General features: G+C 39.7%; 1 protein-coding gene across 9 annotated transcripts in view; it reads right to left on the bottom strand.

Moving 5' to 3' along the window:
- The window catches only part of DYNC1I1 (dynein cytoplasmic 1 intermediate chain 1), a 276,554-nt gene that overhangs the window by 204,628 nt on the left and 59,890 nt on the right, over nucleotides 1-12,036 (bottom strand). For all 9 annotated transcript variants that reach the window (XM_081102249.1, XM_081102252.1, XM_081102256.1 and 6 more), the window contains one exon: nucleotides 4,623-4,738. In XM_081102249.1, coding sequence (XP_080958375.1) covers nucleotides 4,623-4,738 — 116 coding nt within the window. The remainder of the gene's footprint in view (nucleotides 1-4,622; nucleotides 4,739-12,036) is intronic.

Genomic DNA, 12,036 nt, shown 5'->3' with positions numbered 1-12,036 from the left:
TTGTAGTTAGAACATTCTAACTACTCCATATAAATACTATCTTAAAAAAGAATGCCTGAAATGTCTATGTTCATTAGATAGCTTTTTAGGGTGGGGGTGGGAAGGAGGGTCTTTCAAGAGACTTGCCATGATATGAGATGAACATTGTATAAAGAAAACTAATCTCCAGGGAGAGGATCCCTCAATCCCTGACCTTATTAACATGGGCCCCACGGCGCTACAGTTTGTTCTAAGAGGATTAACACCTTAAACCGGTGTCAAAGGGGAAATAGCAGGCATATTTCAAGGAAGCAAAAAAATGGCAGATGTCAATCTCTCCCTGGAATACTGTCAGTTCTTATCTAAGAAACAGAAGCTTAAAAATAAGATAAGTGTGTGTCCTCTTCACTAGGGATTTTTAATTTGCAGCCCAGATGCCACCATGGCTTGTCTCCAAACATATGGTTGCTTTAAATAATAAGTTCAGAGAAAGAGTGTAAGGTCCAGGAAATTGGGAGCCAATTGAAAAGCTGGAGTCAGGTTATAACACCACTTGTTGTCTCCCAAGTCATCTCCAGGTGTTTCAGGAATGGCTTGAACTCTCTGATTACAAATTTAAGGTTCCAAATAAATATTTCCACTTAGAATCTCTGGAACGTTCCTTCATTTGGCAGTTTTTGAAAACATATTTTTATTGATTTCAAAAAGGAAAGGAGAGGGAGAGAAATAGAAACATCCATGATGAGAGAGAATCATCAATGGGCTGCCTCCTGTATGCTTCCTCCTGGAGGCCAAGCCCACAACCCAGGCATGTGCCCTAACCAGGAATCAAACTGTGACCTCCTGATTCATAGGTCTATACTCAACCACTGAGCCACGTGGCCAGGCCCTTTGGAAATTTTTTATAGAAGTATGTTCCTGGGGCCACGAAGGTGTAGGAAGCTTTAAATTCAACTGCCAGGGGCAACTGAGTACTCAAATCTTAATGTTGATCTCTCCTCACTTCATATAGAAGGAAAGGGGAGCAGCAGAGGTCTAGACGCCTAACAAGGAGGTCATACATGGTCTTTGGCAGTCCCTGGGTAGTATGAAGACAGGGTAAAAGGAATGAATATCCCAATGGATGTGTGAACTATTAACTAAGAAGGGAAAACCCAGGGGCTTTCCACTCTGCCTCTATGATGACAGGATGAGCCTTATTTTGGATTTGCCTTGCTGAGGGTTCAACATTGCTTCTGTCTAACCATCTAACAAGCATTATAGATGCCCTTGGACATGGAGGAAAATCTATGATGTAATCATTCACCCAGAAGAATTCTCTACAATTCAGGGAGGTCTTCTCACCCAAGACTCTCTGCTCAGCCACGGTGAAGTGGCTGCCAGTGCCGTTTGGTGGGGAGACAGTATGTGCAAGTGTATTGAGGCATGAGGCTGCACAGCACCTTGGAAAATGCAAGGAAATCAGTCTTTCTTGAATGCAAGAAATGGGGCATGAGAGGGAAATGAAAAAAGAGGGGTGACCAACAGGTGGTCACTAAGTTCCAATTTTTAAGATATCATGAAGAGAAGAGGAGGGTCAGAGACCTCTTCAAAACTATCAGCAGGTTATATAAGTCTCCCCCTCCTCTTCCTCCCCGCTCCAGAGCGGTATGCATCTTTCTAAGTGAGTTACTAAATTCTTTCTCTCAGGGGTCATTATTGAACTTGGAGCTTCTAAGATGCCTGGGATCATCTTTGTCATTCAGCAGCATTTGTTGGATGTCTATTGCCCACTATAATTTAGTGAGGAAGCAGAAGACTGGCTTCCTAACTAATATCAGGACCTCATGGTCAGTAAAGGGAGATATTAATAACAGGCAGGGCAGAGGTAGTTTGGCAAGGAACCATATTTTTTTTTTCCTTTCTTACTACTTGGGAATAAACAGCATGTGTTTAAAATATCTGTGTGGCAGAGAGACCCTGCTCCCCCCACATCGGTGTTTCCTATTCTCAGCCTTCTTTCTCTGCAACTAATGACCTATAAGCAGAGAGGGAAGGTCTAAACTTGTATTAAAAAAAAAAAAAAGTTCATGCAGATGTCATTCCTAAATCTTCCTGGTTTGAATTGTTCTCTGGAGTGTTTCTCCTAACAGGCCATTATGATCACAAATTAAAGAGACTATTCACTTTAGTACACAGTGGAGAAAAGAGTTAGGCTTGGGCAAATCCCAAATACCTTCCTTTTCATTTTAAAGAATAAAACGAGAACATGTAAAAAAAAAAAAAAACCGAATGCACGAGAATTCCATTAGATCAATGCTCTGAGATCATTAGTTCGAATATATTAAATTTTCCATAGTCGCTTAATGACTTTAAAAAAATAGTCATCATTCCTTCATACACTATGGGCAATAACGAACTAAAGCAGGTCTTATATACACCACAGCTTTAAAGAGGATCCATTCGAGGGCCTCATTCTGTCATGAATTTAGTAGTTCATTGTTTCCTGCCTCTGAAAGGCTGCAGTTGCCATTGAAAACATTGTCATGGCTCAAGAACCCAAACTGGAAACCAACTCAAATCTGCCTCATGGTAGATCCTTGCTGCCCCTGCTCTCCCATTGCTGCCCCTGGCCCTCCCTCTGCCATCTCCCTTCACAGAGCAGGTGAAAGGCAAGCCCCGGGCTCCTTCATCAGCCAGGTGGCTGGGCGCCTCCAGGCAGCCAGAGGTCAAGGAATCATCTGTGGTGAAAGGACAACCTGCCGAACCCAAATCTAAAGTTCTTCCTGTCTAAACTCTTCGGGGATTGTTTCCATGTCTAGAGCTACAGCAGCTAGTTTTGAATTCAAGTCTGTATTGTGGAATCTGAACCACTGACACACCCATCACCACAAAAACACTCTATGAGTCTTGTTAACAAAACAGAGCAGACTTCTGCCAATATCTAAGGAATAAATTCCTTCTCTCCTGCTGCTTGGACCGCAGCGTAATGAGGGCTCCCAAGCTCTCTCTGCAGTCATAAAATGAATGCACCGGCTTTTCCTTTTGATGTGCCCAGTTTAAAAGTTTAGAGTGGATGCCTGTTCATCCTTAATTTATCTTCCCTGGTAAGTATTTCTGTACCTTTCCCAATATCTGAAGTCTACACATTTAAAAAACAAGAGTTCACTCCTTCTCTGATTTCAGTTGTATAACTTTATGTTATGAGTCAAATTTGGGGCTAAGTAAACATACCTCAGGCTACAGCCTACAAATACCTCTGGCAGTAAATTAACTCTAACAAATGTTTGGGTTGGGTGGTGAGGTTGTTTTTTTAATGAATCTTCCCAATCTGCTGGACACCCAAGGATAGACTAGATGGGCTCCCCAAGGCTTTTCTAACTTTGTCTTTCCTGCCACATTAATATACAGGTCTTACATTTGTTGCAGTGGTTTAACATTTCACCACCAGAGGGAGCTACTTGTTTGCATCTAAAAACTTTCAGTATCAGACTTGAAAAATGGAATCCCTGTTACCAAAGAATCACCCAGGAAAGGTTCTCAGAAGGCCTGTAGGCATCAATTTCACTTTGCTTTTGACATTATGTGTTTAAAACCGAAATTGAAAAACTCTGTAGCTTGCACAAACCAAACTGCACTGATTTATATATTTGCTGTATACCATGCAGGAAATAGGAACCATTTTTCATTCTCACAGCTTTTGTACAGTATTGACTACATAACAACAGTAAAACCAGAATTCTAGCACACCAAACAGCAAAACAATATGAAAATAAAAAAGAAAAGAAAAAAAAAAAGGATGTGCTTGCCTCTAACAATATTGCTGTTCTCAAGCAATGCAATCTGTGCTTATCCTATTGTAAGTACATACGGGTCCCTCTTCTGCTTTGGTGTAAATTTTTACTCCCAGGGAGCATTCTGATTTATCAGCTTTAACTTCTCTTATTCATATATATAAATATTTTTTATCCACCGAGATTTGAATGCAAATTTTCCACTCGATGTTTTCTGGTATGTATGAAGGAGCGTGAATTCAATTTCCGTGCACCTCTGATAAGCTTGCATTGTAAAGCTTTTTAAATAATGGTAAGAAACTCTATGTGTTGTCTTCTGAATTGGCAAAGCAAATCAGCGGTCAGCAAAGCTTTTCTGTAAAGCACCAGATTACAGTAAAGATTTTTGGCTCTGTGAGCCATAAATTCTCTGTCACAACTACTCAACTTTACCATAGTAGCCAAAAAGCAACCATATCAACATGCACAACTGGGTGTGTCTGTGTTCTGAAACACTATTTTGAGGAATAGGTGGTAGACTATAGTTGGCGGACTCCTGCACATGATGAACCTTAATGTACACACTCTTCGTATTGATAACATTCGAATAGTTTCTATTATATCACCCTTTGATGATCCCCCCTGCCTCCCACACAGTTTTGACAAAGTGGGAATCTCACTAAGTTATCCATGTTAAAGTTCATGGGTCCCTTGGAAGAGAACCACTGGATTCCCCCTCTAGAGACAAAGAAGACTTAAGCGTTGGCATGTCATTATGTTAGTGACCTGTAAAGATCTCGTATGGTAAACTATGAAATCAACAAGAAGGATGGGACTCCCTGGCAATTTCTCCAGAGACAATATAGAAAGTAAACAAAAGACATAGTTCACCTTCAGACTGATGTGTAGCCAGAGGAGTCTGAGTCTCCTTGGAGTAGGATACTACTTCCCGGGGCAGGAAATCCACCTGGGTAACCTTCGACACTCCCAGTTTGTGTAGTCTCCGCCTATAAGTAACAAAGTACACATGCTTAGAGAGGGAAATCATTCCATGCAGAAGAGCTATCAGTACTAAAACAAAGGATTACACCAAACCCCCAATACCCTCAGTTTCCAGTACAAGGGTCAGGGTAAGCCAGTAGAACTGACCTTTGAGACACTTGGGTTCTTGGCCCACTTTGGCCCTAATTTGCTGGGTGATGTCAGATGGGACCCTCATGCTGACTCGTTGGTTTTTCTATCTATAAAACAAAGGTCTTGGTCCAGCTCAGGTAAGACCCCTTCCATTCTGAGCATCTCTGAATTTGCTTGATTTAAATTCATAAAGGGAATTTTCATTTGTAATATAAAATTCTAGTCTCTTAGGTAAAAGGGACAAGAGAGAAATATGCTTCTCAAATGTAAAGAAAAGAGAGATGGAGTAACATGTTCTCTGTGACAACAATAAGAAGATATTACAAGGGGGAGTATAACACCTTTCATTTCTCCAGAAAAGTAACTAACACAGAACAGCATGTGAATCTGTTTAAAGACTCCCTGATATACAGCACAGAGGAGTGAAGAGGCCACTGGATAACAGTGATAAAGTTCTACCTTGGAATTCCCAAATGAACTGTGACCATGTAAAAAATTATTTCTGAATATTTATATAGCACTTGAAGAGTTTTCAGATGTCTTTCATCTCTATGAGGTATATGGGCAAATGTTATCATCACCTCCAGCTTATAGATGAGGAACTTAAACACTGTTGGCCTGAATCCTGGTCTATGCTTTTCCCACTAAAACCTAACTCCTACCTAAGGTTCTCGATGGTGATTTCTGAGTTACTGCAAAAGCCTGAAGTGCCTCCTGAATCACCCAGGAAACATCCAATCATGGAGGCAGAACAGTCTGGTGGCCAAGAACACAAACACTAGCCACATCACTAGCTGTCTGTGTGATCATGAACAAGCTATCTAACTGCTCTCGGCCTCAGTTCCCTCATCTGTAAAATGGAGATATTACTAGCACTTACTATTAGGACGATTATGGATAATGTATATGAACCACATACATATTACGTAAAATTTATGTATACATATATACATAATTTACAGACATATATAGCTTATGACAGTTTCTAGAACAATATTTTTTGCATATACATTTAGTATTAATATTGAACATATCCTATTATATTTCTTAAAAATGTACAGGTAGCCAGAACCGGTTTGGCTCAGTGGATAGAGCGTTGGCCTGCGGACTCAGGGGTCCTGGGTTCGATTCCGGTCAAGGGCAGGAGGCAGCTGATCAATGTTTCTCTCTCATTGATGTTTCTGGCTCTCTATCCCTCTCCCCTCCTCTCTGTAAAAAATCAATAAAATACATTTTAAAAAAATGTACAGGTAGACAGTATGTGTGTAAAAGACAGAGGGAAAAAGAGAAAGATGAAATAATAATTTATCCCAAACCACACATTTCTAGCTCTCTAGGACTAGTGGAAGCACGCTCTGTTCACATTATTGTTTTTAATTATTACTAGCAGATGGCACAGACTCACTGCGTTTATTTTTTAGTAGCAGTCATAATAAAATGAAAGAACATGCATAGCACAGCCAGGAATTTCTATGCACAATTTCCCAAGCATTCTTGGGAAACACAAACTTCCTCTTTTCTATGAGCTACTGAAACAACTGAGGTAAGATCTCAGATGCACACAAAGTAGACACAAACAAACCACGGCTGGCTTGGAGAGCAAGCCCGGCTGGCTGTCTCTGCAGGCCCAATGAGCATGACTGCAGCCCAAGCCACGTGGGCCTATTCACCCAGAAGCCTGGACCAGAGTGTAAAGGAGGGTCAGGCTGGGTCCCCAGCCCTCCATGCAGCCTCCCGCAAAAGAATTAGAAAACACTTCGTTTTAGTAACTGTGTCAACACTTTGCATATATTATCTTGTTTTATTCTTATTTTTAAAATTTTACATCATATTCCAATTTTACAGATTATAAAACATCACTGAGCCTAAGTTTTCTCACTTGCTCAAAATGGCAAAGGCATTGACAGACCTAGGCCTTGGCTCTGTCCAACACTACCAAGGACCATGTTTTTAAAAACTGTGTTGTTGACCTTGTTCTCCTGTTTTTTCCTGATGCCTTATGATCATCCACTGATTGAGGCACACTCTTACAACCCAATAAAGTAGGGTCCAAGCACATGCCCATTTTATAATCATGAGAAAGGATTCTTGGGAAGCAGCCAGGCCTAGATTATCAGGACACACTGAAAGGATCATGCTTCCAAGGTAAGTACCATGCATTGGTTCCCAGACCTTTCCAGTATACCTTTTCTGGAGAAATGCCTAATTCAAATTCTTTGCCCATTTTAAAATTGGGTTATTTGTCTTTTATTGCTGAGTTGTAAGAGATTTTCATATATTTTAGATACTAGACCCTTAGCAGACATATGACTTGCAAATATTTTATCCCATTCTGTGGGTTGTCTTTTCACTTTCTTGATGGTGTCCTTTGAAGTACTAAAGTCTTAAATTTAATGAAATCAATTTATCTATGTTTTCATTGGTTGCTTGCGCTTTTGGTGTCATATCTAAGAAACCATTGCCTAATCTAAGATCATGAATTTACACCTATGTCTTCTCCAAAGTTTTAGCTCTGACATTTAGTCTTTGATCTATTTTCTAGTTAATTTTGCATATGGAGTGAAGTAGGGGTATAATTTCATTCTTTTGCATGTGGATATTCAGTTGGCTTATGCTTAATTTTTCTTGCTCTTCAGAGGCAAAATTGACGTTGGGGAGCTAAGAAAGGTTTTTGTAATGAACATCAACCCTCATTGATGCCCATTGGCCCCAACCAGTAGCCAATTCTGACCCTGGGAGAATGGGTTCAAGAGGGACTGCATCACCTAAAAGCTTCCCAAGGCACATGAAAGAGAACCTGAGCATGTCTTCACCATGGTCATAAGCATCATCAAATGCCTCCTGAGTTGGTTAGATACAGTGCAACTCAAATTGCTCTAATTTCAGACCACAGTTAATTATTTACAACAAGGTAAGTGAATAAAACTGTATAAACACTGCTGTAATATCTCCATTATCAGAGAACTGGCTTCAGGTAGCGAAAACTTTAAGCAAGGTGGTTGCCATGAGAACTTCACGGAACCACCAGCTAATCCTCTGTTACTGAGCCTGACATTAGTAGAATTTTGTTTAATGTCATTGTGCAGGAGCCTCTGTGAAGACATAGTAAAGCCAGAATAGAAGTATACCTCAAGCATCTGAGAAACTTCAACTATTAGAAATTGTAAATCACAGAAGACCCTCAATATTGGTCTTTGAATAGAAGTCTCAACATGTTCAATGAGTGGAAATCATAATGTTGAGGATATATTGGCCAGACCTGGCGGCAGGAGAAGAGTGTGGGTAAATAAGTACAGATTCAGGAACTTGTGTCAGAAGCCAAGAAATCAAAAGGGGTCATTGTAATAACGGGCAGCCTCTAGAGCACGGAAGGGACCTGGAAGTCAAGCAGATGAAACCAGGAACAGATGTTCCCAGAGACAAAGAGTTATTTGGCCAGATGCCAAAGTAGGCCAAAGGCAAGGAATAAAAGAATGTCTGCAATGGGCCCAGATTCAATCCTGCTGGGTTTTATGCCTAATTATTTGCATATGACTATTTTATCCCTAAGATACATGAGTGGTACTACCAGAGATATTTTTTCCGTGTGCTACTTACAAATTTCTGAGGTTTCTCAAAGAAGAGGCCCCTAAAACCGAGAGAGTGATAATGATACCATTTTCTTCCTTGTCCAGAAATCCTATACGTACCTACCATGTTCTTGACAACTGGCAAAGGCCTACATCAGCCAGCATTATTATCAGCAACCTTAAACAATTTTTGAAGCTCAGCACAATGCTGGATGCTTATAACATGGGTAGAATGAGGAAACCGAACATAAACATTAAAAAGCAAACAAGAATGAAAGGTAGCAAATAAAAAGAGCCAACATGAGAATTCACAAAGTAAGTGGGACAGGAGAGTCTAATGGGCAAATTATTATGTGTTTGGGGAAACAAAGCAAGTTTCACTGGGAAAAGAGGCCTGATGTGAGTCTTGAAAGACAGGCAGGACTCAGTCAAATGGAAAGGAATGAGGAGGGCATTCTGGGGAGGGAGCTCTGTAATCTAAAGATCAAACTCATATTTTATGCTCGAGAGACCAGTTTTTCAGGATGGAAGTTTTAAGTTGAGGAACAGTGGGAGATAAAATTAGAGAGGTACATTGAGGCCAGATGACTGGAGAACTTCAAATCGCAGGCTAGAGAATTTGGACTTGACCCTGTGGATGACGGGGAATTACTAAATGTGACTAAGAAACTGACAGCTTCAAAGAGACATTTAAAATGTATTAGTATAACAACTGTGTGAAGAATGGAATCAAAATCTCCTTGTTTGGCAAATGAGCAAGCAGAGATTACGTGTGGCACTTTAGAAACTGAGTGTGGAGGAAAGGGGGAACTGAGAAAGGATCTACAAGCCAAGGGTGGGTGGGTTCAGTAACTACCCAGAGAATCCAGGCAAAGGATTAATTCAAAGGAGACAGTCTAATAGGTGATTTCAGGGTTTGTGACCAACGGTCGATCCAATGTGGAGACTTGGTCCAGGGTGATGAGAAAGCACTCACCGGTGACATCACTGGGAATACAATGGACATGCTGTAGTTTGGTGACTCTGGACAAGAATTAAGGGTAGACCTTAGCAATTCACTTGGTATGGGAGGTAAAGAAAAAAATAACAGACTAGAGATTATTTCAAGATTCCATGCCTTATGGGAAGAAAAGCGAGTGGCATAAGCGGAAGACATAGGGGAATCCAGAGAAAGTTCTGGTTTGGGGTAAAAATGAGTATGTCAGTGGGTGAGTTTGTGGTAAGGAGTTTTCCAATTGTATGAGATGTAAGAAAAAAGCTCAGAAAGAAGACAAAACCGAAGGTGTAGCCCTGGGAGCCACTCGCTGAGAGTCATGTGAGATAATGCTGCATCCATAAGAAAAGAGAATATAGGGAGCTAAGGGCATGGAAACCCACGCAGTATGTAAGGATGTTAAAAAAAGATAAAAGGGTATTTCGTCTTCTAAACACCATACGCTAGTGTAATTAGGCGTCAAGGCGTGACATCTCAAGGACTGATGTCTAGACTTAGGAATGGGACACCACCAGAGAAAAGGGGACCTGGGCCCCGCACAGAGGAAGTGAGCCTGGTGTGGCAGCCCCCACCACACTCGATTACCATTTATGTCAGGGGTGGGCAAACTTTTTGACTCGAGGGCCACAATGGGTTCTTAAACTGGACCGGAGGGCCGGAACAAAAGCATGGATGGAGTGTTTGTGTGAACTAATATAAATTCAAAGTAAACATCGTTACATAAAAGGGTACGGTCTTTTTTTTTTTTTTTAGTTTTATTCATTTCAAACGGGCCGGATCCAGCCCGCGGGCCGGAGTTTGCCCACGGCTGACTTATGTTCAGAGTGGGTGTTTTCCTCCAAGGATTGAGATGCAGCGCGATGGGTGACCTCTTCTGATTACATCAAGAAGGATGAGTTTCCATTTTCTATGTTCACAGTTTAAACATCATTTAAGGAAGTATTTATTTTGCTTCCATGATATTTACTGCTTACTGTGCAGAGATATTAGTTTGGCAGCTAAAGTATTTTTCCTGAACAGAAGCAAATATCAAGTCTGGCTCAGTCTACAGGTATAGCCAAAGGCTTTGCTTTGACTTTCACAGCACAAGTAAATCTTCCCGGGAAGAGAAACGAGTCAAAAGTCATGGTTATAATAGAGCTTGACAGCACTGGTGAAGGGTGTACTATCAAGTTCCCACTTCACACAAAAAATTAAAAATTCAGAATTATCAGGACAGAAGGTTCAGAAGTTTTCTCAAATATCAGTACATACAAACACCAATAATACAGAAATGTTATAGGAATGGCCTTTTATTGAATTGATATATATTAAAACCCTCCTATAGAAGTTTTAGCATAAACTATAACATTATTGAATTCAAGACATTGAGTACCAAAGTATAAGCATTCATCCTTACCGACTGGCTATATTCATTTTTCTGAAGTAGAATAAAAAAAGGAATATATGGGTTTAATCCAGTTGCTAGTGTGGAACAGAAAATACCCCATAACTGCTTTTACAAGATTCTTGAGGGCAGAAAACAAAGATAGGCTCTAAGCAGTTTCTCAATAAATGTTTGGAGACTGAACACATGAGTATTTTAAGAGGTGGGCAAAGTGCTTTCTCTCACTCTCATGACAAAATTTTGATTGGATCTGTTAAAAACAATTTTATTGAAGTTTTTCATAAATTTGTTATATATTTACAGATTCTAAGATGCATTTACCATTACATTTTGATATAGACACACACACACACACACACACACACACACACACTATGAGATGCTGTTCAATATTTCAATTTCTGTAGAAAGTTTGATTAGGTGTTATTGAAGAGTCAAAGATTCAGTTTGCTCAAGAACACAACCCACATCATTCTCAAGAAAATACTTCCCATGGGCATTGTTACATGGGAAACCTTATAAATTCATTCAAACCAGAGATCAAAGCATAATACGTAAAAACATTTTACAAAACTTGGAGAATTAGCCAAAAGAAGGTTACTTCATCAACAGCCAATGAGCTATTACTATTCTGTTAGGCAAATGGAAATAACTTTAAAACATAAAAAGACTCTAGAACTACCAGATTTTCTCAAACACCTATCACCATCTTGAAGAACATGTGTTTTTCTAGTACCTTTACAGAGAACCAAATATTGATTCTTTGAGAAGAGCAATAAAATCGATAAACATCTAGCCATTCTTATCCGGAGAAAAAGTCCGATAAAATTTACCAATATCAGGAGTGAGAAAGGTGACTATATATAAAGATCATGTAGATATTTAAAAGATAAGTGATTACATACACAATTTTAGGCCAATGAATTTACAAATGGAGAAGAAATGGACATATTGCTTGAAAAACACAAAGTTCACTCAGAAAAAAAATAGATAACTGCAATAGCTCCATTACTATTACAGCTATTGAATTTGTATTTTTAAAACCTTCCTCACAATAAAATTCCAAATCCAAATGGTTTCACAGGTAAATTGTATCCTAACAAATATTTAAAGAATAATTGAACATTAAAATTATGTCAACAGCATGACTCATAAAAGAACAAATTTGTAAACTGGAATTTGTCAAAATTAAAAAGTGTCTTAAAGGCTATTGAAAGAATG

Source organism: Myotis nattereri, assembly GCF_964212035.1.
Source record: "Myotis nattereri genome assembly, chromosome: 11".
NCBI classification, from domain to species: domain Eukaryota; kingdom Metazoa; phylum Chordata; class Mammalia; order Chiroptera; family Vespertilionidae; genus Myotis; species Myotis nattereri.
Note: the sequence above shows the minus strand (reverse complement) of the source record. Positions and strands in the feature narration are given on the sequence as shown.